The 23754-nt window shown below is 59.2% G+C and overlaps 3 protein-coding genes across 6 annotated transcripts; 1 reads left to right on the top strand and 2 right to left on the bottom strand.

Moving 5' to 3' along the window:
• Positions 259-5769, top strand: PLSCR3 (phospholipid scramblase 3). 3 transcript variants are annotated; one of them, XM_005669207.3, is made up of 8 exons: positions 259-1416; positions 1628-1805; positions 2071-2312; positions 2413-2455; positions 2554-2774; positions 3049-3210; positions 4729-4890; positions 5083-5769. In XM_005669207.3, exons 2-8 carry the CDS (start codon positions 1799-1801, stop codon positions 5137-5139), a joined length of 894 nt encoding a protein of 297 aa, XP_005669264.1. In that variant the 5' UTR covers positions 259-1416; positions 1628-1798; the 3' UTR covers positions 5140-5769. The 3 variants fall into 3 exon arrangements, with proteins under 3 accessions (XP_005669264.1, XP_005669265.1, XP_020923483.1); XM_005669208.3 differs by having other exon boundaries at positions 1624-1805; XM_021067824.1 differs by having other exon boundaries at positions 259-1805.
• TNK1 (tyrosine kinase non receptor 1) lies at positions 5728-13696 on the bottom strand. 2 transcript variants are annotated; one of them, XM_021067821.1, is made up of 13 exons: positions 12862-13696; positions 11401-11565; positions 11181-11251; positions 10876-11067; positions 10587-10742; positions 10189-10472; positions 9694-9967; positions 8451-8545; positions 7980-8144; positions 7644-7723; positions 6757-7058; positions 6578-6673; positions 5728-6492 (listed from the first exon to the last, which is right to left on the bottom strand). In XM_021067821.1, the coding sequence occupies exons 2-13, from the start codon at positions 11561-11563 to the stop codon at positions 6379-6381; spliced, it is 1992 nt and encodes a 663-aa protein (XP_020923480.1). In that variant the 5' UTR covers positions 11564-11565; positions 12862-13696; the 3' UTR covers positions 5728-6378. The 2 variants fall into 2 exon arrangements, with proteins under 2 accessions (XP_020923480.1, XP_020923481.1); XM_021067822.1 differs by lacking the exon at positions 12862-13696 and adding an exon at positions 12419-12832.
• Positions 20708-23710, bottom strand: TMEM95 (transmembrane protein 95). The gene is made up of 5 exons (XM_021067820.1): positions 23410-23710; positions 23112-23168; positions 22881-22961; positions 22761-22781; positions 20708-22623 (listed from the first exon to the last, which is right to left on the bottom strand). The coding sequence occupies exons 1-5, from the start codon at positions 23576-23578 to the stop codon at positions 22337-22339; spliced, it is 615 nt and encodes a 204-aa protein (XP_020923479.1). The 5' UTR covers positions 23579-23710; the 3' UTR covers positions 20708-22336.

Raw genomic sequence — 23754 nt, 5'->3', positions numbered from 1 at the left:
GGCTCCTAGTTGGATTCGTTTCCACTGTGCCACGATGGGAACTCCCTTTCTTTCCTTCCTTTTTTTTTTTTTTCCTAAGGGCCGCACCTGTGGTGTACAGACGTTCCCAGGCTAGGGGTTGAATCTGAGTTACAGCTGCGGGCCAACTCCATGGCCTCAACAATGTGGGATCCAGGCTGAGCCTGTGACCTACACCACCACAATCAGGCAATGTCGGATCCTTAACCCATTGAGTGAGGCCAGGGATCAAACCTAAGTCCTCATGGATACCAGCTGGGTTCTTAACCTCCTGAGCCACCACGGGAACTCCCTCCCCATGATCATCTTGACGGATGAGACCTCCATCTACTGGTCACCAGACACATGAGGTCATCCTGAACTCCTCACCTCCACATCTCATCTCCTCAAAAACTTCTATATTATTATCTAAATATCTCTAAAATCTGCCACTTTTGTCCACCCACACTATCACAGCCATCCTCTCCCCAGACTACTACAACCCACACTGGGTGCCTCTCGTGTGTTTAAATGGCTTTCTAAAACATTCGACTTTCTCCCTCCATCTGAAAATCCTTCAGTGGGCTCCCTGCTGCCTTTGGGGCCAAATCCCAGCTCGCACAAGGCCTTCTGGGCCCGTGGGCCGGACTCCCTCTCTAAACTCATCTCCTGTCACTCAGCCTATAGCGCCCTGAGGCGCAGAACTTCCTCACACCTGCGGGCCTGGGCTCAGGACCCAGAGCAAGCGAAGGATGCGACTCTTCTTGGGGGAAGCCTTCCCTGCTGACAGCGCTGCCTCCTCTGCTCCCGCTGAGCCTCATTTTACATCATTACTGACAGTCCGGTGGCCTGTCCCCCGAGTGGCTGGGGGCGCCTGAAGGAAGTGCTGTAATTTCAAGGTGTCTTTGGGGGTCACTGCTGCGTCAGGGAGAGGAGACTGACGAGGTAGTCCCAGGGAGGCAGAAGGGGAGCCAGGAGCCGGTCCTAGGAGCCAACGGATGAGTGTTCAGGGTGTTCCGCTGCGTCAGCGAGGCCCGAACCGCCCTCGGGAGGAGGAGCCTAGGGTCCAGCGCCGCGCAAGCCGCCCTCGTTCCCACCAAGGGGCACTGAGGACTCTGCGCCCGCGGACCTGGCAAGGGTCGCAGAGCTAGGTCTCACCCAGCTGCCCTCCCAGGCGAGCTTCTCTCTGGGCTTCTGCATCGAGCGGAAGTGGCGGGGACGCTCGCCAAGCCGCGGAGCCAGGGGCCTGGGGACCGAGGCCCCGCAGGAGAGCCGGCACTCTTTCTGCGCAGGCGTGTCGCTCAGGCCGGGAGGGGCGGGGTCTGGTAGGGGCGGGGGCGGAGCCAGTTCCCGGGCCCGCCTCCCCTAGCTCCCCGAGCCGCCGAGCGCTGGGCGCCCCGGCTGTTCTAGGGGCTTCAGGTGAGCTGGGGGCGCTGAGGGGTCCGGAGACCTCCCTCGAGGTCGGGCCGTCGGTCTGACCGCGGGCCCATCTGCCTGCCGTCTGCCAACAGCCGCCTCCGCGGAGAATGGGAGAACAAAGGGAGGGGGCGGTTCTGGGGCCCCTGAGGGAAACCAGGGTCCCAGGGCCTCCGCCCTGCCCGCTGACACTTTCGGTTTCTCCCCGAGTCAGACGCGCCGCCCTGGAGACCCTGGGCCGGCGGTGGGCGCAGCTGCCTCTCCGCGTTTGCCTGTCCGTCTTTGTGTCTGTCTCTGTGTCTGTCTGGCTGTCTCCGAGCTTGCCTCCACTTCTAGAACTAAGCCTCCGGGACACCGACATCCCGCGAACCCTCCCCCGTCTCCCATGGCAGGTAAGTGGGTGCAAGGCTGAGGGTCTCCGTTATCCCCTCACGGACTTGGGAGCCCAGTGTCGGACGCATCCTCCGGGAATGTGCTCGGACTGGCTGTGTGGGGCCCCTCCCTTCCTCCCAGGAAGCCGCCGCCCTGCTCCCCCGCCCCATCTTTCTCCGTCTCTTGCCACCACATTTCCCTCCACTCAGCCTGGCAGCCCGCGGGCTAAGGGGTAGAGGGGTGAGGTGGGGAGGCCCCTTCTAACCTACTCCTGTCCCCCCACAGGCTACATACCCCCCAAGGGCTACGCCCCTTCGCCCCCACCTCCCTATCCTGTGACCGCTGGGTACCCGGAGCCGGCGCTGCATCCTGGGCCCGGGCCCAGCCAGGCGCCAGTGCCTGCCCACGTGCCTGCCCCAGCGCCCGGCTTTGCTCTCTTCCCCTCGCCCGGCCCTGCGGCCCCGGGGCCAGCTGCCCCCTTCTTGCCAGTGCCCGGGGTGCCTTTCGGCCTCGAATTCCTGGTGCAGGTGAGTGGAAGGAAGGGAGGGAGGGGTGAGGGGGCGGGGGGGGTACCCAGGCGTCTCGATCCTCCAGCTGACGTCTGCGCGGCCCCTACTCTCTTTCCAGATTGATCAGATCTTGATTCACCAGAAAGCTGAGCGGGTGGAAAGTGAGTGGAAGGAGGAGTAGGTTGGGCCTCGTGATGGGGGCAGATCGTGGGCTCTCGGTCCAGTGGTGCCTGAGCCTCAGCGTGTCACCCCTTGGCAGCGCTCCTGGGCTGGGAGACCTGTAACCGGTACGAACTGCGCTCGGGGGCCGGACAGCCCCTAGGTCAGGCTGCAGAGGAGAGCAACTGCTGTGCTCGTCTGTGCTGTGGCGCCCGTCGGCCCCTGCGAGTCCGCCTGGTGGACCCCGGGGACCGAGAGGTGCTCCGCCTGCTCCGCCCTCTCCATTGTGGCTGCAGCTGCTGTCCGTGCGGCCTCCAGGAGGTGGGTGGGGAAGGATGCGGCCAGGGAGAGACTCGGGTTGGGGGCGGCCAGTGATGGGAGCAAGACCCGGGAGGAGGCATGGGGAGAGTGGTGCCTCAAGTGCAAGTTGGCCAGCAGGTGGGATGGGAGGTCTAGAGAGGAGCGTGACAGGTAGTCTAGCGAAGGGGATGGGAAGTCTTAAGAGGGGAGAGAGACAGGTGATAAAAGTAGACTGGTGAGCGTTTGGGCCAAGGCGCCCTGGTTGGGCAGTGACCCTGTCTGCCTCTCGCTCCAGATGGAAGTACAGTCTCCACCGGGCACCACCATTGGCCATGTTCTACAGACCTGGCATCCCTTCCTCCCCAAGTTCTCCATTCAGGATGCTGATCGCCAGACGGTTTTGCGAGTAGTGGGCCCCTGCTGGACCTGTGGCTGTGGCACAGACACCAACTTTGAGGTATCAGGAAAAAGGGGAGATCTGAGCCCTTCATAAGCCAAGATGAACCGTGAGGCAGGATGGCCGACAGAATGGGCACGAGCCCATCAGTCCAAATCCCCTGTGATGCCTACCATATTTCCGGTTTTCCTCTACTCAGAAATAGTCTGGCCCATGGTCTTAAAAAAAATACGGCGAAGAGGGTTTCATCTTAAGGGCCAGTGCCGATTGTTACTGCAACTGTGTATTGGGGGGTGGTGGGATTCAAGGCCAGGCTGGATTTAGGGTGCAGGATGGTTATTGAGTGCACTGTGAGCTGGGCCCGTGTGGCTGCTGTGTTTTGAGTTCCTGAGCCCAGGCCCTGGAGCAGGCACAGATTTAACTTGCTAACATGTGCAACTCGCCCTGCCAACCTGCAAGTCCAAATGAACACCGCCACCCTAGCATCCAGGCAGTATCCTTCTGACATGCATCCAGTCACCCTCTGGGAGCCTGGAGAACCCAAGTGGTGACCATTTCGGAGGAAGGCCTGGGAAGCACCTTCCTTCCTAGAAGACAGAGGCCCTGGCGTACTTCGGGTTAACTACCTGTGTAGATAGATAAGGGGGGAACCACAGGTCTAATCCAGTAGACTCTCCAAGCTTCTGATGAGGTGCCCTGTCTAAGGTTACTTGTAAAAACTGAGTCACCTTGGGGAGGTTTTGTGATGGGAGCTGGTTGGGTGACCTCTGGATGGGCGTGTGTAGGCTGTGAGGTTCTCATCAGGCCAGCCTCCCTTTTACATAACTATGAATGGTTCATATTAGGGGTTGCACTCTTGGGACAACAGGGCTGGCTGGGAGAGGCCCTGCCCAGCTGGAGACTGGTCTCCAGGCAGTGCCCCAGGGCTATAGAGCAGGGGAGGGAGAGGGGAGGGGAAGGGCGGAGATTTAGTTCAAGCTGCTGGAGAACAAGCATCAGAAAAAGACCAGGGAGTCACTGTGAGTTACCCACCTCGGCAGGGCTTATCATGACTGGTCCTCTCTCCGCACCAGATGTGCTTGGATTCGCCCTGGATGAGGCTGGCATGTGATGCTGGACGGGGGCCTCCCTAGCTTGTGGATCAGAGGACAGGCAACCCTCTGGGCAGACACAGCCTTCCAGCAGCCTGGTCGGCTGGTAGGGTGCAGCCAGGCAGTTAGCCTGCTTGGCCAAGATACTCTGTGCAGGGCACAAACCGCACCAGCTGTGGGCAGCAGGGACTTCGCTAACTAGAACAAACCCAGCCACTGGCCATCCACTAAAGAGATTAGACAGTCTCCTGCTGCTTGCATTTCGCCCCCCTCAATGGGATCCAGGGCTGTATCCTGGTTTGTGCTCTACTCTCACAGAGTGGCCTCCGGGGCCTCAGTTTCCCCACGTGTCACATGGAAACCCAAGGCTTTGGGAGGGTTCCCTAAGTGTAGAGCCCGCACAGTGCGTCCGCTGTGCGAGTGAGACGAGCAGGTGACATCAGGCACTTCCTCCCCAGCGGGGCCCGCCCTCCCTCTCTCCTGCCAGGTGAAGACCCCGGACGAATCCCGCAGCGTAGGCCGCATCAGCAAGCAGTGGGGCGGGCTGCTCCGAGAGGCCCTCACCGACGCCGATGACTTCGGCCTGCAGTTCCCGCTGGACCTGGACGTGAGGGTGAAGGCTGTGCTGCTGGGCGCCACATTCCTCATCGTGAGTCCCCCCTTCATCTGCTACCCCTTTGCTCTCACGCTGAGGCTCTATGCCCTTCTTGGCCTCTTGCCAGGAGAGGGGTAGGGAGAGACTCGCGGTGGGGCTGGGGGGGGGGCAGTTCCAGGCCTGCGCTGTGACCCCCGAGCCAGGCTGGCCCAGTCCGATCTCCGGCTGACCGTGCCCTCCTCTCAGGACTACATGTTCTTCGAGAAGCGAGGAGGCGCCGGGCCCTCAGCCGTCACCAGTTAGAGGCCGCCTCAGGGTGAAGAGACCATCAGACTCAACCAGAATCCACGATGGTCCCTGGCCCTGACCTGGCCCCTCCTCAGAGACAGTCCCTTTCCTCCGTGTACACTGCAGGGGAGAGACAGGGACCCCTGAGAGGCTGGGGGCTTGGCGCCCCGGCCCAGCCCACTCCCCTGGCCTCCTTCACCTCTGGCCCCTCCGGAAGCGTAGATATGAGAGCCCTTCCCCGTGCCTCCCACCAGCACCCCTGCACTCCCGGCACACAGGCGTATCGCTTTCAGACTTTCCCTCCCCGCTTCCTCCCACCCCCTTCCAGAGCCTCTGCTCCAGACCAGGCCTTGCGCCCTGGGAAGGCAGGGCTCTGGGGTTTCGTGACAGGTGGGGACTTCAACGTAGCACCAAAGATGACAGGCGTGGCCAGCCTTTCCCCGCATCGGGACTGGCTCCTAACTGAGGTGGCCGCTCCCTCCCAGCCCGGCGGGAGGGCCCAGGCCCCAGCGCCAACTTCCTCCCCTGGCTGGTGCTTGCCACGGCCCCCTGTGCCTTACCTCACCACCCCTTCTTCCCTCGCCCCAGGAAGGAGGCTGCCTCTTTGTATGTTATGTTCATATAAACTTTGTAACTTTTTGGACACTGGAAGGTGTATGTCCTGGGAGAGGGTAGGAGAAAGAGTTGGTGTGGGAAGAAACAAAGGGAAATGTGACCGCTGGGCTGGGCAGGCGCTGACCCATTTCACCATCCAGGCTGCCAGGATCAAGTGTCCTTGAGTCTAAGAGGGCCACTGTCATCATCCACGATGGCCCCCGACGAAGCTGGGGCGGTTGGAGCCATGTGCCCCGGTCAGTATGGCTGCTCCCACAGAGCCCAGGGTGGGAGCTGATGGCGGTTCAGGATGGCTGTTCCCACGGCCCAGTATGGCCACTTGCTCGTTCTCTGTAGCGACAGAAGCTTCCTACGGTGTGATGTTTAGCAGCTCTGTTCCTGCCAGTCCGCCTCTTGGGCGGGCCTGTGTAGCGAGGACCGCCTCCTGCTGTGGCCCAGCCAGGGAGCCGGCGGCCTCGGAGGCCAGACGGCAGGGTGAGGGGACGCTCCCAGTGCCCGGTGCTGGGCTCCTCCTGTACCCGCCTACGGCAGGCTCTCCCCATTGGGAAAATGCCCTGTGGGGACCGTATTCCAGTTCTGCTTGGTCCCACGTGGCCAGGCCTTCGGGCCCTCTGGTGGCCATGCCCAAAGGAGCAGAGCTCAAGACCGGGCCAGGACGTAGCGGCTGGCAGCTGAGAGGTCCCACTGGTAGCGCTCCAGGATGCGCCGGCAGTCTGCTCTGGACCAGCTGCTGAGGTAGAAGAGCTGGTCCACCTGCGGGGGCGGGAGGAAGGGCAGCCGGCTGCCAGAGGCCCGGCGGGCGGGGCGGGCGGGCTCCCAGGGAAGGGTCGGACTTTACCTTGAGGTTCCGGATGGCGGCCACCACATCTCCCCCAGTGGCTCTCAGGGCCTCCTGGCACTCCTGGTGGGTGACTCCATGCACGCTCAGCTCCACCTGCAGGGGGCAGAGCCTCGCTTAGGCCCCTTGCCCAGCCCAAAGCCCCTTCCGGACATCGGGACACTCCGGGGAGCCCTCACCTCTGTAATCCTCCTCTGCAGCTCGAAGTCAGGCAGGGGTCCTCTGGAGGGGACAGTGGCTTTGCTGGCCCCCGGCGCTCCTGTGGGCTGACTGTGGGGGAGTTCTCTTTTGGGCCAGGGAGGCCGCTCCCTGGGAGGCTGGCTGGGCTGGGAAGACGAGCTGGCGGCAACGGGAGGGCGGGGTGGCAGGCCCGGGGCGCCCTGGGGCCCCACTCTGGCATGTCGAAGTTCAGGGGGGCTGGACCCCCCTCCTGTGGGGCGGGGGCCCAGGGACAGAACTGACTCCAGGCTCTTGGAAATGCCTGCACGGTTGAGAAAGAAACAACTTGGGAGGAGGCCCAGCTGCCTTCTTCCCGTTCTCTGTCTACCTGGGCTATCCTTGGGGTGGCCCTCGTGTTAGGGGGGAACAAGAAGACAGCAGGCAGCCGAGGGCCCAAAGCGCTGCCAGGGGCTGCAGTGGGGAGATGCGGTCCAAAATATAGCCAGAGAGTTCCCACTGGGTTAAGAACCCAGATAGTGTCGATGAAGATGCGGGTTTGATCCCTGGCCTGGCTTGGTGGGTTAAGGATCCAGCATTGCTACAAGCTGTGGTGTAGGTCGCAGACGAAGGAAGCTGAGGTCCCACATTGCTGTGGCTGTGGCGTAGGCCAGCAGCTGCAGCTGCAGTTCAGTCCCTGGCCTGGGAACTGCCATATGCTGCAGGCGTGGCCCTAAAAAGACGAAAGCAAAAAAAACCAAAGTACAGCCAGCCAGGATGTCAGCAGTTAGAATGTGGGGAAGGAAGCCACATGTGGAAAAGCATGGCTTCACAGCAGCAGGCATTGTTGGAGAGTTGTCCTTGATCTCCTCAGAGACCACGGTGGCCCTGTCCCCACGCCCACGCCCACCTTTCGACCTCTGCAGGGCCATGTTCCTTCTCTGGCCTTGAGCTGGAGGGGGATCCCGAAGCTTTGCCTTCGCTCTGTCCCTGTTGGAAAGTGTTCCGGTTCATTCTCCACACCCCCCACCCCACCCCATAGAGCAGTGTCCCCTCCCAAAGAATCTGGGGCTTCCAGGCAGGCCAAGACCGGAGTGGAAGCTGAGACCCGGAATGCGAGGGCTGGCAGGAAGGCGAATCCAGCCTCCCCTCCAGCTTACGCTGCTCCCCCCTCCCCAGGCCCTTCCAGGAAAGTTGCTGGACTTGGTTGCCCCCCCCCCCCAGCCCTGCCCGCATTCGTCCTCACCCACTGATGTTTCCCTGGTGGTGCTCTCCTCGGGCAGGGGCGCCTCTGGGGAGCAGATGGCTGGCTGGCGAGCCCCCTGAGTCTACCAGCGTCACTGCCGAGGCTGGGAAGTTGCCCATTTTGAATGTGCGACCGTTCTGGCCCTTCCAGGTGGTGGAGTCGGGGCTGTGGGGAGAGGCACTGGTGCAGGGACTGGGAGCCAGGGGGGAGGAGCTCTCAAGCTCTGTGCCACGGAGCGGCCTCTGCCCAGAGGAAGGAAGCCTTTTTCTCTCTAACACAAAAGGGCTCTGTGGACCCATAGTGGCTCCAGCAGGGAGGCCAGGACTGGGGTGGAGCTCTCGGAGCCCGGTGGGGCAAGGAGGAGATGAGGCAGAGGATCGGGGTTCAAGTTGCTGGAGGGAGGCTGAGATGGGACCAGGGTCAGGGGGGTGTCCTCCCCCTGGGGCTGGGTGGGAGGCACGAGGCCCTCACCTGCCCTCGATGATAGTGATGGGGTCACCAGGCTCCATCCTCAGGGCACCTGGCTCTGTGACATCCCTCACACAACGTCCCTCAGGAGGCCAGGCCTGTAGAGACAGGAGGAAAGGGTGGCTGGGCTTGTGGCGTGAGTCAGAAGGGTCATGTCATGCGAGCAGAGAAGAGCATCCACCCACCACGCAAACCCATTCCACATGTGTCCTCTATCCTAGACCCAGGGCGGGACCGTCCCTGTCCCCCACTTGTCATCCAGTGGAGGAGGCAGACCCGGATTCCATGTCAAGCTGGACACAGCCCAGGGGCCAGGGAGCAACAAAAGGGGGGCCCGGGCTCCACCTGTGGGGACCAGGGGGAGGGTGCTGTGACTGCGTCTGCTCCACACCCAGACCTCTCAGATCTGCCTCCCCAGCACCTCTGGAAGTTTTCCACTTCCTTCCAGCACCACTGCCTCCATCCTTATCCAGACCTCTGCATCTCACTTCTGCTTCACAGCCATTGTGCCTACGTGGTCTTTCCATCGTCAGCACCATCCTTTTAATCCCCTTTTGCACCAAGCCAGAGTGGCACAACACGTAGAGGTGGCTTAACTCCCTTCCGTGGCTCCAAATGCCCTCAGAGTAAGGACTACTCTCCTTAAACAGTAGTGCATAGAGCGGTTTCTGTCACAGCCCTGAAGTCAGATTGACTGATTCAAATCTCCACTCCTCCACTTCCTGTGTGACTTTAGGCAAGTCACTTAAACCGTCAGAGCCTTCACTGGCCCCCTCTAAAATCGAGATGGGTTGTGAGGATTAAATGGGCAAATATGCGTAAGGCTTTGCCGAGAGCACTCAGTGCGGTATCTTACACAGATCAAGTGCTCTAGGTGCTAGCGCTGCTGACTTAACACCTACAAGTCCCTCTTTGTCACACCCCTGAGGTGTTAGTTACACGTACTTCCCCCTCCCACACGGAGCCTTTCCCCTGCCTGTGGGACACCCACTGCATCCTACTGCTCTGCGCTTTGGGCTCCGTCATCTCTGCCGCAGCCCGCAGCCCTTCTGCCTGCATCCACAAGACCCCAGCTGTCCCTTGGAGGCTCTGAGTGCCCTGCAGGCGTCCCGAATCTGAAGTTCAGAGCCAGTCGGGTCCCAGACCCCAGCCAGGGAGTCAGCGTGTTAGTCTTGTGCATGGAACCTTGGGAGAGAGAACGGATGCCAGAGAGACCGAGGGCATCCGGGGAGGCAGAGGTTCCCACCTCTTGGAGCAGCCCCTCCAGGTTGGAAAAGCTGGGCCGGTCCGCAGGGTGGGGGGCCCAGCAGCGCAAGGCGAGGGCGTAGAGGGCCCTGGAGCAGAGGGGAGGCCTAGGCAGGCGGGCTCGGTCCTTCTCCAGCCGCTGCAGGATGAGGTACGGCGGGACCCCCGCCCAGGGCTCCTCGCCTCCGGAGAACATCTCCCACAGCGTCACCCCAAACATCCACACGTCCGAGGCAGAAGAGAAGGCCCCGTGGCGCAGGCTCTCTGGCGCACACCTGCGGAAGCGAGGCTGAAGGGGGCCTGACGGGGCCGGATGCGTCCCCGGTGCCCCCACCTGCCACTGGGCACGCCCCCTTAGCGCTCCCCGGAAGCCCCCACGTCCGGGCCCTTCCAGACCAGACGACTCCTCTAGTGCCCGCCTCTCTCGGAGGTCCGTCCCCTCCGCACCCGCTTTGCTCCTGCCCCCCAGATCCTGCCCCTCCGCCCTGGCCCTCACCAGGCAAAGGGGATGCGGCGGGGCCCGCCCATGACGTAGCGGCCCCGGGCGCCGCCCAGCGGCCGCACCAGCCCGAAGTCAGCCACCTTGACCGTGCGCGGTGAGGCCAGCAGCAGGTTGCGCGTGGCAAGGTCTCGGTGCACCAGCCCGCGGGCCCCCAGGTACGCCATGGCCCCTGCCACCTGCCGCAGGAAGAGGCAGAGCAGGGCCACGGGCAGCGGGGGTGTGGGGGCCGGGGCGGTCAGGCGCGTGTGCAGGGAGCCCAGGGGCGCCAGCTCCATCACCTGTGGGAGCACAGCTCAGTGAGCAGTGGTCCGGCTCCACCAGACCCTGGCTCGCTCTCCTGTTACCCACCAGCCCCGGGGCTGTCCCAGGAGCTGGCCTCTGGGTCTGCTCACCATCTGCAGAGGCTGGCCCAGTACCAGGCCATGCAGACGCAGCACGTGTGGGTGCTCCAAGTTCATCATGACGGACACTTCTCGCAGGAAGTCCCCTAGCTCAGTGCCCTCGGGGCCTTCGGGACCCACCCGGAGGGACTTGACAGCCACTGGGATCTAGGGGTCAGGGGAAGCACCATCAGGCACCCTAGAGAACAGTTAAGCCAAAGCCAGAGCAGAGAGGGCACCCAGAACAGAGGGGGCAGCTGGCCCAGGTGCCCACAATGAAGTAGGCTCCTGGGACACTCACACTCTGGCCACTGGGCAGGGTCCACAGCCCCCGGTGCACCACGCCAAAGCAGCCGGAGCCCAGAAGCTCCCCTCTGCACACGGCACCATCTGGGATCAGACACTTGAGTCCCCCTTCTGGCTCAGGGAGGGATGGAGGGCTGTCTGAGGGTGGGGTGCTCTCCTTTTGCCCAGGGGCAAAACCTCCAAGGATCTGAAACAAGGGGTAGGAAATCAGATGTGTGAAACGCTGCATACTCCTCTCGGCCAGGGCCTGAGCTGGCCCTTGATGCCTCCCGCCCCCGCCCCAAAACCCAAAACACACACCTTATAGACCCAGTTCTTAGACTTGAGCCCGGAACGGTGCCTCTTCAGGGCTTCAACCAGTCTGCGCTGGGCTGAAGGAGGCCAGAATCAGAGGGATGGGGGAAGAGATGAGGGGAGCAGGATGCAAGGGTTTTACAGGCAAGAAGAAGAGGGTGTGTGTCGGGGGATAGCAGCTAACAGGCGAGGGTGAGAGCAGGGCCTGGAGGCAGGGGACCCTCACCAGGCCGGCCCATGCCAATGCCATCCAGATCCTCGGGTCTTACAAAGTCGAAGTGCTCTGGCCGGGTCACATTAAGCGCCTCAAGGATGGGTCGGTAAAACTCGGCCAGCTGGATGTCCCGGAGCAGCCGCAGCAGCCAAAGGGAGTCCGCCTCGGGGAGCATGTCTGGAGGAGGAACCCCTAAGGCTGACACCCTACCCTCCAGACACGTGGCCCAGGAGAGTCGCCTAATACTCAGGCACCAGAGACATGGCTGCCAGCTTCACCCTCAGCCCCTCAGAAATACTCAGGTACAGAGGAAGGGATGCAGCAGGGCAGGCCAGGTGTCCTGCCCTTCACACACCCCAGAAGAATGTTCTCTTCACAGCTAAATTTCAGCACTGCGCAGACTTCAGGTGTGTGGCCCTGCTCACTGAGATCCTGTGGCACAGTGCCCGCACCCTGGGGCCACCCAGATTCACCACGTAGACCCGAGGTGCCCCACTGTACACAGCTACTCACATACACCTGAGACATGCTGACCCACCAGGAGTCCTCCAGAGACACCAAGATACGCTAACCACACCGTGCTTTAAACATGCATGCATGCACACACACACACTCACACACACACACACCCCTACAGATATACTGCAAAAGACATCTGAGATGCCCAGATACATGTCCTCACAGGCGAGGCACTCCAGTATATACTGCCTAGAACACCAGGCTTCCCGCCATGTCCCCTCGCACAAGCAGACCTGAGTCATGTTGAGTTCACTGCCTCCAAGATACACCACCCCTCACATCTGAGGCGCCAGGTCCTCACAAACACGCCCCACACAAGATCTCAAGCTCCGTGTCCGCAGGTACCTGAGTTCCGCTGGCAGACTGCCCCCTCTGCCCAGAGACGCCCAGGGGCATTGCCTCTTCTACACCCGAGGCAGCAACAAATCGGGCGTTTGCGCTGGGCGGTTTAAACTCAGGTACTGCTCAGAGCCACCCAGGCTGCCAGGTGCACAGTCCCTTCCACACCCACCTGATCTCAGCTCCGGTACAGAGCGCGGCGCGCACACCTGAGTCACGGCTCTAACCCGGCTCCAAGGCGACGCCACCAATCTTTATGAAATAAGGCTCTAAGGTGCTCAAGGTGCCGGCTGCCTGCACAAACACACTCTCCCTTCCACACACGCGGCCCCCTCCCTCCTCCCCCCCACTTAGTTGAGCCCGGAGGAAGCAGAGGACCCCGGGCTGGGTCCAGAGGGACGCTCGGAGGCGGCGCGGAATCCGGCGCGAGCAGGGGGCGGGGAAGGAGAAAGCCCAGGACGCCCGGGAGCCCCGGGGCCGGGACCCAGGTGAGACGGGGAAGCGCGCGCCGGGGGCATCGGAGCGGCCGCGGCCGGGAGGGGCTGGGAGCGGAGACCCCGCACCAGCGGCCGCGCCCCGCCCGGCCCCCCGGCCCCTACCTCCCCCGACTCTCACCTGGCGAAGGCGGAAGCGGCGGCTGCGGAGCCGCCCAGGCTGCCGGGACTAAATCCCGGGAAGGGCGGGACGGAGGCCGCGCGGGGCGGGGCCTGGAGGCTCGGCCCGGGCCCGGGAGGACCAGGTGAGGGCGGTTCCCCAAGGAACGTTTCACCCTTCCCCAGACAGCCCTGTCCGTGCCCGGTCCCCGTGCCAACTCCTCCGCTCCTCTCGACCAGAGTTCCGTCCCTTAAGGGAATAAGCCCCTGGTCAGGACATGCCGTCCAGGCTCCCCCCGGAAAACCAGGCTAAACAGCGCTCAGCCCCTGCCCCCAAGCAGGGGAGAGGGCTTCCCGGCGCTGGTGGAGGAAGAAGGCTTGGTACAGCGGGTCTGGGATTGGCGCCACGGGAGGGTGTTGAAGGCGGTGCAGGACGGCAGTGCCCAGCCTAGACAGCGTCTGCAGTTGAAGCCTTTGCCTTTTCCCCAGCTCCGAACCCCCTTTTCCCAGTCTAAAAGGGACCTTTTGGGGAGCTCCTCAGTGTGGAACATGTGGGGAGCCTTGGGGGTCGGGTTGGAGACGGAGCTTCCGAGCGGCTCCCCAGCCCCATCCTCGCTTGGTACCTGGTCTTGGTGATCCAGGCCGCACCCCAGGCCTCAGGGCTCGAATTCCCATCACTGGCACTTCCTGGCCTCACCCCTCCCCCTAAGTCACCTCTGCTGACCCCAGGGCCCTGTCTGCTGCTCCTTGGCTTGTGGGGCAGGGACACAGTCTGGTTCCCAGAAGGCTTTGAGGAGGACTCTCCTCTCCCTTTTCCTGAGGGAGAGGCCCAGGGAGGAAACCACCAGCCTTAGGACGTGTGGCCTGTTTCCTTCTGTCCCAAGGAAGGCTGTGTGAGCATAGCAGCTGCTGTCCCCAGAGTCCCTGGGGTGGGGGGGGGAAGCCCGCCTCTACTTGGTAAACACATGGGAAAACCCAGCATTGATTGGAAGATCGTAATTCACCGCAGTACTGCTTCTATGATTTTCTTACCAATTCTCTTGCCCTTCAACCAGGCCCGCTCATCATACTGGGATTGTCCCCTGCACATCTGGCATCTCTGACATCCATGAGCCCGCTCCACATGGAAGGGGCTGGATATGGCTTGTTCTTCCTAAGGCACCTGGGTCAGTGTAGGCATATGGTAAGTGCAAGGCCCATATTGGTTATGAAAATGTCTGCTCAGTCTAATTGTCATTCCTTTGTAGATGATATCTCTTCTTCCTGCTTTTAAGGTATCGTTGGTGTTTTGTAGTTCTTTTTCTTTTCTTTTTCGGCAACACCCACAGCATGTGGAAGTTTCTGGGCCAAGGATGGAACCCTGAACCGCAGGAGGGACCCTGGCCACAGAAGTGACAACACCAGGTCCTTAACCCGCTACATCACAAAGGCACTCTGGTGTTTTGTAGTTCTAGTACAGAAGGTCTAGGTATGGATCCCTTTATATTTATTCTACTCAGTATGTTGTGTTTCCTGGGTCCATGAATTCATACCTGTCACCAGTTTTGGAAAATTCTCAGCCAGTAACTCTCCAGATACTCTCTATCTTCCTTTCCTGGTATTCTCAGATTAGAAACCTTTTTACTCTCTCCTCTGTATCTTCTTTTTTTTTTTTTTTTTTTTAATTTTTGGCCACCCCAAGGCATATGCAGCACCCCAGGGCCAGGGATCAGATCGGAGCCGCAGTCTCCACCCAAGCCACAGCTGTGGCAATGCCAGATCCTCAACTCACTCTGCCGGGCCTGGGAGCAAACCTGCTTCCCAGTGCTCCCAAGACACCACTGATCCCCTTTCACCATAGTGGGAGCTCCTCTCTTTCATATCTTTTAATTGCTTGTCCATATTTCTGCCCCCCCCCCTTTTTTAGGGCCGCACCCACAGCATATGGAAGGTCCCAGGCTAGGGGTCTAGTCAGAGCTACAGCTGCTGGTCTACACCACAGCCACAGCAACACAAGATCTGAGCTGCATCTGCGACCTACACCACAGCTCACAGCAACGCCAGGTCCCTGACTCACTGAGTGAGGCCAGGGATCAAACCCGCATCCTCATGGATACTAGTTGGATTTGTTTCTGCTGCACCACAACGGGAACTACTCCTCTTCAACTTTCTTTCTTTCTTTCTTTTTTTTTTTTAATGGTCGAACCTTCAGTGTATGGAAGTTCCCAGGCCAGGGATTGAATCCAGTCCTCAGCTGCGACCTGCACTGCAGTAGCAACATAGAATCCTTTAACCCACCTCCCCCTGGTTGGATATGGAACCCTGGGCTCCACAGGACCCGAGCCACCACAGTAGGATTCTTAACCCACTGCGCCACAGCAGGAACTCCCACCAGTTTCTCTTGGATTCTCTTGTTGTGCTATGCAATCCATACACTAAGGGTTTTTGTCATTACTATAATCATGGGAACATTATTAGCTTCCAGTGCCGACAGTACTTTATTGAGGTATAACGTATTTTCAGTAACATGCACAGATTCAACTGTACAGTTCAATGTATTTCAACAAATGTTCACATCCATGAATGCAGATTAAAACCCAGACATTTCTCTGGTCCCAGGAAGTAGCCATGTATCCACTTTCAGTCAATCCCATTCCCGAGGTAATTACTATTCTGACGTCTAAAACTCATAGGTCAGAGTACCCTTTGTGGCTCAGCGGGTTAAGAAACCCAACTAGTATCCATGCGGCCGCAGGTTCGATTCTTGACCTCGCTCAGTGCATTAAGGATCTGGCGTGGCTGTGGCTGTGGTGTAGGCCAGCAGCTTCCGCTCCAGTTCAGCCCCTAGCCTGGGAACTTCCATATGCCGCGGGTGCAGCCCTAAAAGGAAAAAAAAACAAAAAACCCAAAACCTCACAGATCACTTGTGCCTGCTCTTGCCCTTTTTGTCAGGGGAGTCACACGCTCTTTATTATCTGCAGTTGGCTTCTCTCACTCAGCGCGCTTTGAGATTCGTTCTGGTGCTGTCCACGTTCTTGGGGGGAAACACAATGGCTCCATGAGCCCCTTCAGGGAAGAGCATGTGAAACCTGATTTTCCTCTGAATGTCCGGTGTCCTTACAGATCTGGGTGCCCCTGAGGTCCCTGGTTGGTGGGTGAATACGTGAGGGTCGAGCACATGGGCAGATGCAGCTGGACAGGCTGGCAGGAGGCCGACTAGGCACCAGTTCATCCTTCCGGCCAGCTGTCACCAGGTTCTGGAGCCCCAGGTGAACAAGCCCAGGTCACGCCTACCCGGGCTCACTCGGAGGCACCTTGCACAGTGGGAGCTGGGGCCTTACCTGAGGGCTCTGGTAACCTCTGAAAGGTTTTAACTGGGGGGTGACAGATGCAGCCTGAGGTAGTAAGAGGCTGGGAAGAGGTGAGAGAGAAGAAGCAGGAAGAGGCCTTGACCGTTGGTTCGGGGGAGACAGGCCGCCGGTGCCTAGGCCTTGGCCTTGGAGGGAGAGGAGGCTGCGCATGGGGGGCGCCATCAATTGGACTCCCCGCCTAGGTCCTCTGTGCGCCAGCAGGAAACCAAGCGGAGGCTCAGCCCCACCTTTGCCTCTGTCTTGGAAAAAAAGCAGGGAATCAGAGGACTCATTCCCTGCCCTCTCCCTTTGGAATTCATTTCATTTCATTTCTTTCTTTCTTTTTCTTTTCTTTTCTTTTGTTTTTAGTCTTTTTAGGGCTGCACCTGTGACATATGGAGGTTCCTAGGCTAAGGGTTTTTTTTTTTTTTTTTGCCTTTTCTAGGGCCGATCCCACGGCATATGGAGGTTCCCAAGCTAGGGGTCTAATCACAGCCTACGCCACAGCCACAGCAATGCGGGATCTGAGCCGCATCTGCAACCTACACCACAGCTCACCGCAACACAGGATCCTTAACCTACCGAGTGAGGTCAGGGATTGAACCCGCGTCTTCATGGATGCTAGTCGGGTTTGTTAGCCACTGAGCCACGACAGGACCTCCCCCTTTTCATTGCTTACTTTTGGAGTTAAGCTTCTCTCATCCCCACCTTCGCCCATAAGGAGGATGGGGTGTGGGGGAGCACAGCCTGACCAACCTCACCCCCCGCAGGAGAGGAGCACCTCCTCCAGGCCAAGGAGATGGGGCGTCCCGCCCACATCACCACCCCCTCCATCTGCATTTCCCCAAAGTCTGCCCTGCCCTGCAGGCTCTGCATCCGAGAAGGATGAGCACATTCACAGCACTGGGGCCAAGTGTTCCCCACAGGGCAGAGAACCAGGAGGACAAACACAGAGGGCACCCAGGGGGCCAAGCTCCCTGCCCCCACCCCCTTCCCGCCTTGAGTTTGGGTGAGGGGTGGGGCCCAGCCTTGTGCGGAAAGCTTTCTGCTCCTGTCAGGAGCCGACTTCGTGCCTCCCTACCTTCTCCTTTTCTTTCCTTCCTTTCTTGCTTTGCTTGCAGCATATGGAAGGTTCCAGGCTAGAGGTCAAATCAGAGCTGCAGCTGCTGGCCTACCCCACAGCCACAGCAACACCAGATCCAAATTCCATCTGCGACCTACACCCCAGCTCATGGCAACGCCGGATCCTTAACCCACTGAGCGAGGCCAGGGATTGAACCCGAATCCTCATGGATACTAGTCAGATTCTTAACCCACTGAGCCACGGTGGGAACTCTACCTTCTTTTCTGCACTAATCCTGGAGATCACTGGGCTCGCCCCCTTCTACCTGACCCAAATCAACCTCTCCCCTCAGTGCTCTGGCTCTCTCTTCTGGGCCTTTGTGGGGCCGGTCCCCCTGCTTGGCAGTCTTCCCGCCCTTCTTGCAGTCTGGCCTTGCTAAATGCAGGAAGCCTAGTCCTACCTGCTCGGGGCTCGTCACCTGCACCCCAAGACCCCTGTGCTTTCCCGACATTGCACTCTTTGCTCTGGCAGAATTTGCCCGTAACATGTCTGTCTCGCCTGCTAGATCCCAAGCTGCAGGTGGCAAATGACTTCATCTTGCCTGGGCAATGCTGGGTCCCCCATGCCCAGTCTAGTGTCTGACTCATGTGACAAGTGCTCAGTAAGCTCTGTTGAACAAATGAACAAGGCAGTCGTCTGGGCAGAGTGAAGCAAAGGAGATTTTTGACATCACGAGCACCTTTGCTGGGAGTGGCAGCGATGGGAGTTTCTGAACCTGATGTGTAAGCGTCCTCCTGGTGAACCTGTCCCTGCCCCCCCCCAGTGTGGCACTCCCTGGCCCACACGGTTAGCTCTCCCCAGACCCTCTGGTAAAAGCCTTCTGTACCATCACCCCTTCTCCACCTCCCAGCACCCAGAGGTCCCATCCTTTCCTGATTTGCATTTGCCTCGCTAATTAATGGAGTCACCAGCCCACCACCCTGTATATATCTGATGGTTTGCTTTCCAGAGTAGAAGCACTCTGGGCATCCCCTGGTAGGTCAATGGGTTAAGGATCTGGTGTTGTCACTTCTGTGGCACAGGTTCAATCTGTGGCCTGGGAACTTAAACACACACACACACACACACACACACAAAAAAAAAAAAAAAAAAAAAAAAACCAAAGTGGAAGAACTCATATCTACTGTATTGCTTCAGCCTCACAGGGGAGCTGAGAGCCTTTACAGAGCAGCAGCTTAGACCTCACCTCTGGAGCCTGACTCTGAGTTTGAATCCCCGCTTTATCACTTACCATCCGATGCATTGAGCAAGTTACTTCACGTTTCTCTGCCTCTCTTTCCTCATCTGCAAGATGAACTTATTAGGAGCAGCTACCTTGTGGGGTTATTGCAAAAGTAACTGAGTTATGCGTCTGGTAGCCAGTCTCCAAAATCATTCCCAAATGAACCTCCCCTCCGCCCCGGTGTTCACACGGCTGGGCCTTCCCACAGTGAAGAGGGCCGATCCGTGTAACCAGTGGGATAATGTGAAAAGGATGGTGTGTGACTTCTAAACTGGGTCATGAAAGACAGTGAGGCTTCTGCCTGCCTTCCTTGGGTCACTGGCCCTGGCGGAGGCCGGCCAGCCACCATGCCCTGAGGACAGGCAGCAGCCCTCTGGAGAGGTTCCGCGAGTATGGGAGCGGAGGGCTCCTGCCATCCGCCAACACCAACTTGCCAGGCGGGTGACTGCGCCATCTCGGAAGCTGATCCGCCAGCCCTTGGGTTTCTGCCACCCTGACCAACTTCTCTGCTGCACCCTCCTCAGAGCCCCTGAGCCAGAATCCCCCATTTTAGCTGCTCCTGCACTTCTAATCCACGTAGACTGCGAGTGCTTGTGGTTTTCGGCAATTGAGTTTTAGGATAATTTGTGTCACAGCTGTGGATAACTAATACGATGTTGAAAATGCTTAGAAAGTTGTCTGACACGTAGTCACCATACCCGTTCGCCATCGTGAGCTCCCCTTTACAGGAAGGAAGACTGAGGCTCAGGCTGGTGAAGGGATAGCCCTCAGGTACATGCATCACTAGGAAGGGGCCTGGCCAGGCATGTTGTCAACCCCGGGCCTTTGATGCCAGCCACCCAGCCCTTTTTTCGGACCCTCTGCCCACCATTCCAGTTATCTGTTGCTGAGCAACGATACCTAGTGGCATTAAAACCACTGCTTGAGGAATTGCCATCATAGCTCAGCGGTAACGAAACCAACGAGTATCCCTGAGGTTGCAGGTATGACCCCTGGGCCCCACTCAGTGGGTTAAGGATCTGCCATTGCCCTGAGCTATGGTGTAGGTTGCAGGACTCAGCTCAGATCTGGCGTTGCTGTGGCTGTGGTGTAGGCCAGCAGAAACAGCTCCGATTTGACCCCCAGCCTGGGAACTTCTATATGCCGCAGGTGCAGCCCTAAAAAGACTTAAAAAAGAAGAAGAAGAAAATCCATCCCCATTCTGGCAGGCCACACTCTGGGAGGTTGGCCTTATGGGCACAAAGCAAACAAACTCCACCAGCCTCTGGTGCCATGTGCTCATGAAGGGCTTACACAAGGAGGGCATATCACAAGGATATCAGAGAAGGTTCTGGAGTCATCAGGGATACTCTATGGTATCTACCATGTGCCAGGCTCTGAGGAAACAAAGGCACAAAACCGTAAGCGGCGGCTCTCGAGAGTCATGTGTGGTGTAGAGGGAGGCGTGTAAAGACACAAGTAACAGGTGCCCTTGGAGAGGGGCCTGGCGCAGACTCACTCCGCTCTGCCTCGGGGGCTTAGAGAAGGCTTCTCAGAAGAGGTGATTGCCGAGCCAAAGGAGAAAGGCCTTCCAGGTATAGGAACAAGCCTGGGCAAAGGCAGGGAGACATAAGGAAACAGTGTCTGAACAACTAGACGCCATTCAGTATGGCTGCGGGGTGGGCAGAGCTGACAGACAAAGCTCCGGGACACCAGGGGGTCAGCTTTCAGGAAGCATCAGCAAAGCCGATCACTTCCTGGTGAGAGGAAGAGGATGTCCTTGACACTGTTGGCGCTGCCATGAAACCTGAGAGAGGATCCCAAGGTGGGGGGGGGAAGGAAGGCCGACATGCGGCGTCTGAGACGCCTGTGGGTCATTCCAGCAGGATGCCAGCTCTGTGTCTGGACAGTTCTGGTCTGAGGACCGAATAAGACAGGGTAGCTACTGGAGTTCCTGTCGTGGCTCAGTGGTTAACAAATCCGACTAGGAACCATGAGTTGGCGGGTTCGATCCCTGGCCTCTCTCAGTGGGTTAAGGATCCAGCGTTGCCGTGAGCTGCAGCGTAGGTTGCAGACGTAGGTTTCCAGAGCCCGAGTTGCTACGGCTCTGGCATAAGCTAGTGGCTACAGCTCCAATTCGACCCCTAGTCTGGGAACCTCCATATGCTGCAGGTGAGGGCCTAGAAAAGACCAAAAAAAAAAAAAAAAAAAAAAGGGTAGCTACTGATGGAGAGGCTTAATGTCAGGGGCCAGGGCCAATTCTAGAGTCTGTGGCAAGGAAGAGTCAGGGAGGATTTATTTTATCTTATTTTATGTTATTTCTTTCTTTTTAGGGTCGCACCTGTGGCAAATGGAAATTCCCAGGCTAGGGGTCGAATCGGAGCTTGAGCTACATCACAGCCACAGCAACACCAGATCCCCGGGGGCCACTGGGTGAGGCCAGGGATCGAACCCGCATCCTCATGGATACTGGTCGTTTCCGCTGTGCTACAAGGGGAACTCCTCCATCTCCAGGGTCTTGACAGATCCCCCAAACAGTGGTTCTAACCCTGGCTGGCTGGAGGCTCCATTAACTGAGGCCCCGTCTGAGACCACTAAATTCAGCATCTCTGGAGATGAGGACCTGCCACAGGTAGCGTTTTAAGTTGCCCAGACAGCTCTGATGTGCAGCCAGTTCAGAACTGGGAGCCTCCAGGGACCCAGTTTGAAAACTACACGGCAGCTAAGGGAGCGCCAGGATCCCTTCCAGGCTGGCCCTTGGACTGAGACTTGGGGTTGGTTAGTGACAGGCCTCTCTCTTCCTGTCCCATCTCCCATCCCCCAAACCCAGATGCCTGCTCACCAGGGGACCAAACAGCAGCATTTCTCCAGCACACAATCCTGTTGGGGATTCGGACAGGCTCGTCTTTGTGTGGAGGCCTTTGCAGAGCGTTTTCGAGGTTTCTCAGCACCCCTGGTCTAGACTCGCTAAATGCCAGTAGCACCCCCTCCATCAAAACAACCAAAAATGTCTCCAGATGTTCCCGAATGTGGCCTTGGTGCAAAATCCCCCCCACTGGGGAACCAGTGTGCTCCGCGAGCGCCCCCCTCCCCCCTGCCCGCCCTCTGCGCCCTCCCCAGCTGCAGATAGAGGCCAGGCAGCGGTGGAGGCCATTTGACAGCAGATTTAGTTGGGCCTGGCAGGAGGGAGGCCTCCGTGGGAGGCCAAGGCTTCACAATGTTAAATGGCAGGGTAGCATGCCAGCAGGCTGACTGATGTGGTCTCACGCTAGGGGAAGGGAGTTTTCCAGAACACTCATTCCCGGATTCCCAATCAGTCACAGGAGGGCCAAGAGAAGCTTCTGGGGCAGACAGCCCCCGCTTTCCGGGAACGGGCAGAAGGGGGTGTGGGAGTGGTGGTGTGCACGGAGGGGATTCTTTCCTTCTGTAGATATTTTCCTGGCACGGGCACTGCCCCTGTGCGATTGGTTGAGGGCTGGAGGCGAGGCACTCTCCAGCTGTGGGTGCCTGGGTCCCTGGAGGCCATCTGAAGCTGGGATCTTGGGAACGTCCGGGTATCAGGGTCTGGAAGACTGAACCGCTGGGGCTGGAACTAAGGGGCTAGATGTTTCTTCCCCACGAGACAAGTGGACTCTGTGGGCACATGTGCCTTAGAACCAGAGGCTAGGGTCTGTCCTCGTCTTCACAGCTCACTTTTTGCTTGGAAGTGTCTGTACCTGAGAGATGAGAGTGTGGGAGCCCTGGGAAGGGAAGGGGAGGGCCGGGGGCGGGGAGGAAGGATGGGGGGGGAGCAAAAGGGATGGGTTGGAGGCGATGAGGCTCTTTCTGACCCTTATCCCCCAACTCACTCCACTGAGAGGCTCAGAAACCCCAGAAGCAGGACGGTTCCCGAGACAGAGAGGAGCAGAATCCTGGCTTCCCAAAGATCGTGACTTCCTGCAGGGAACCCGGGAGGCAGTGCATGATCCTGGGGACCACATGCATTGAAGCTGGGGGAGCCCAAGAGCTCAGAGATCAGGGTGGGGTGCTGCCAGGGGTGGGAGTAAGGACCTGGGAAGCAGCGCTTTCGGGGCCAGCAGTGCACCTCGAAGCCCTCGCAAGTGGAGCAGTTGTACAGGGTGGTGCTGCCCCCTGCAGGAGACAGCGGGACCAGCGCTGGGTGGGGAGGCCTGGGCTCCACCCTTCCAGAGTCCCACACTTCCTCCCTCCTTTGGGGCCCCCCCGCCGCAGGCCCCTTGCCGGAGCTACCCCTTCCCCTTCCTACTCACGACAGGCGGGAGCGCAGAGAGCTGAAATGAGAGGCAAGGAGAGTGGGGGTCGATAAACTCAGCCACACACTCCTTTGCCCGGGTTCCTAGGCACCCCTCGATCCCTCCCTGCATCTGTACCTTCCCTGTTGTACTCCGGAAGCTTGGTCTTTTGAAGCCACCGCCAATATGCAGGGAGTGGGGAGAGAGACCCTTTGATCTCTGGGGAGGCAGGGAGCAGCTATAGTGCCCAGGGCCTCCGCAGGAGCGGTTCCCCCAGCGTCTCCCCATCACAGTCTCCACCTGCCTCCCCAGCCCCCTCCTCCGGGGCCAATCCAGGTCCCTAGGTTGAGCCTTCTCCCTTGACCTCACCCACAACCCTCAGGACTCTGTGGGTCTTCTCCGTGACTTTGTTCATGGACGTGTCATCTGTGGAGATGAGAGGGACGGGGGATTCGCTCAGCAGCCCAGAAGAAACTTCTGGGGCCCTTCCTGACTTTTTCCCAGAGTCCCAGGAAGCTCTCCCAGGGGGAGTGGCCAGTGCGTCCAGAAAAGGCTGTGGACGGAGGAGGAGGTAGCTGTGGCACAGCTGGGAAGCCAGCTGGGTGCTGCCCCCCTTGGGGCACAGGGGTGACTATTGCTGGACCCGTCCCTGGATGTCTGATCTTACCTAAGGCAAAGGCCGGAAAGTTCCAGGAAGCCTCACAGTCCTTCCACTGGGCCTCCATCTGGCTGCAAAGCTGATGCAGGCGGCCGGACAAGCCGTGATCTGGGAGGCGGCAGAAGATGCAGGCCTCGGCAGCCGCCAGGAAAATCCCACCCAGTACCAGCATCCACATGGGGCCCAAGGAGGAGAACCGGAGGGGTGCTGGCCTCACCTAGGCTGGGAAGGCCTTGGAATGCTCTGTGACCCTGGTTACAGCCCTTTGCCTGGAGGTTCTAGAGTGTTCCGGGACAGTTGGAAGTTCTGGAGCATCCCAGAACAATGCCACTGCTCCATCCCTGGCGGGGGTAA

This window comes from Sus scrofa, chromosome 12 (genome assembly GCF_000003025.6).
Source record: "Sus scrofa isolate TJ Tabasco breed Duroc chromosome 12, Sscrofa11.1, whole genome shotgun sequence".
Lineage (NCBI taxonomy): Eukaryota > Metazoa > Chordata > Mammalia > Artiodactyla > Suidae > Sus > Sus scrofa.
This window is presented reverse-complemented; position numbering and strand designations above follow the sequence as displayed.

What these genes read in the sequence shown, in the direction of transcription:
- PLSCR3 (XM_005669207.3), top strand. An exon ending in GCACAGACACCAACTTTGAG is followed by an intron (nt 3,211 to 4,728) that starts GTATCAGGAAAA and finishes CTCTCCTGCCAG; the next exon opens with GTGAAGACCCCGGACGAATC. An exon ending in TGGGCGCCACATTCCTCATC is followed by an intron (nt 4,891 to 5,082) that starts GTGAGTCCCCCC and finishes CCCTCCTCTCAG; the next exon opens with GACTACATGTTCTTCGAGAA.
- TNK1 (XM_021067821.1), bottom strand. Translation starts at nt 11,563, where the DNA reads ATGCTCCCCGAGGCGGACTCCCTTTGGCTGCTGCGGCTGCTCCGGGAC. An exon ending in CATTGGCATGGGCCGGCCTG is followed by an intron (nt 11,252 to 11,400) that starts GTGAGGGTCCCC and finishes GGCCTCCTTCAG; the next exon opens with CCCAGCGCAGACTGGTTGAA. An exon ending in GGCCCTGCAGAGGTCGAAAG is followed by an intron (nt 7,059 to 7,643) that starts GTGGGCGTGGGC and finishes TCAACCGTGCAG; the next exon opens with GCATTTCCAAGAGCCTGGAG.
- TMEM95 (XM_021067820.1), bottom strand. Translation starts at nt 23,578, where the DNA reads ATGTGGATGCTGGTACTGGGTGGGATTTTCCTGGCGGCTGCCGAGGCC. An exon ending in TCCGGAGTACAACAGGGAAG is followed by an intron (nt 22,782 to 22,880) that starts GTACAGATGCAG and finishes CTCTCATTTCAG; the next exon opens with CTCTCTGCGCTCCCGCCTGT. An exon ending in TCTCTGCGCTCCCGCCTGTC is followed by an intron (nt 22,624 to 22,760) that starts GTGAGTAGGAAG and finishes TGTCTCCTGCAG; the next exon opens with GGGGCAGCACCACCCTGTAC.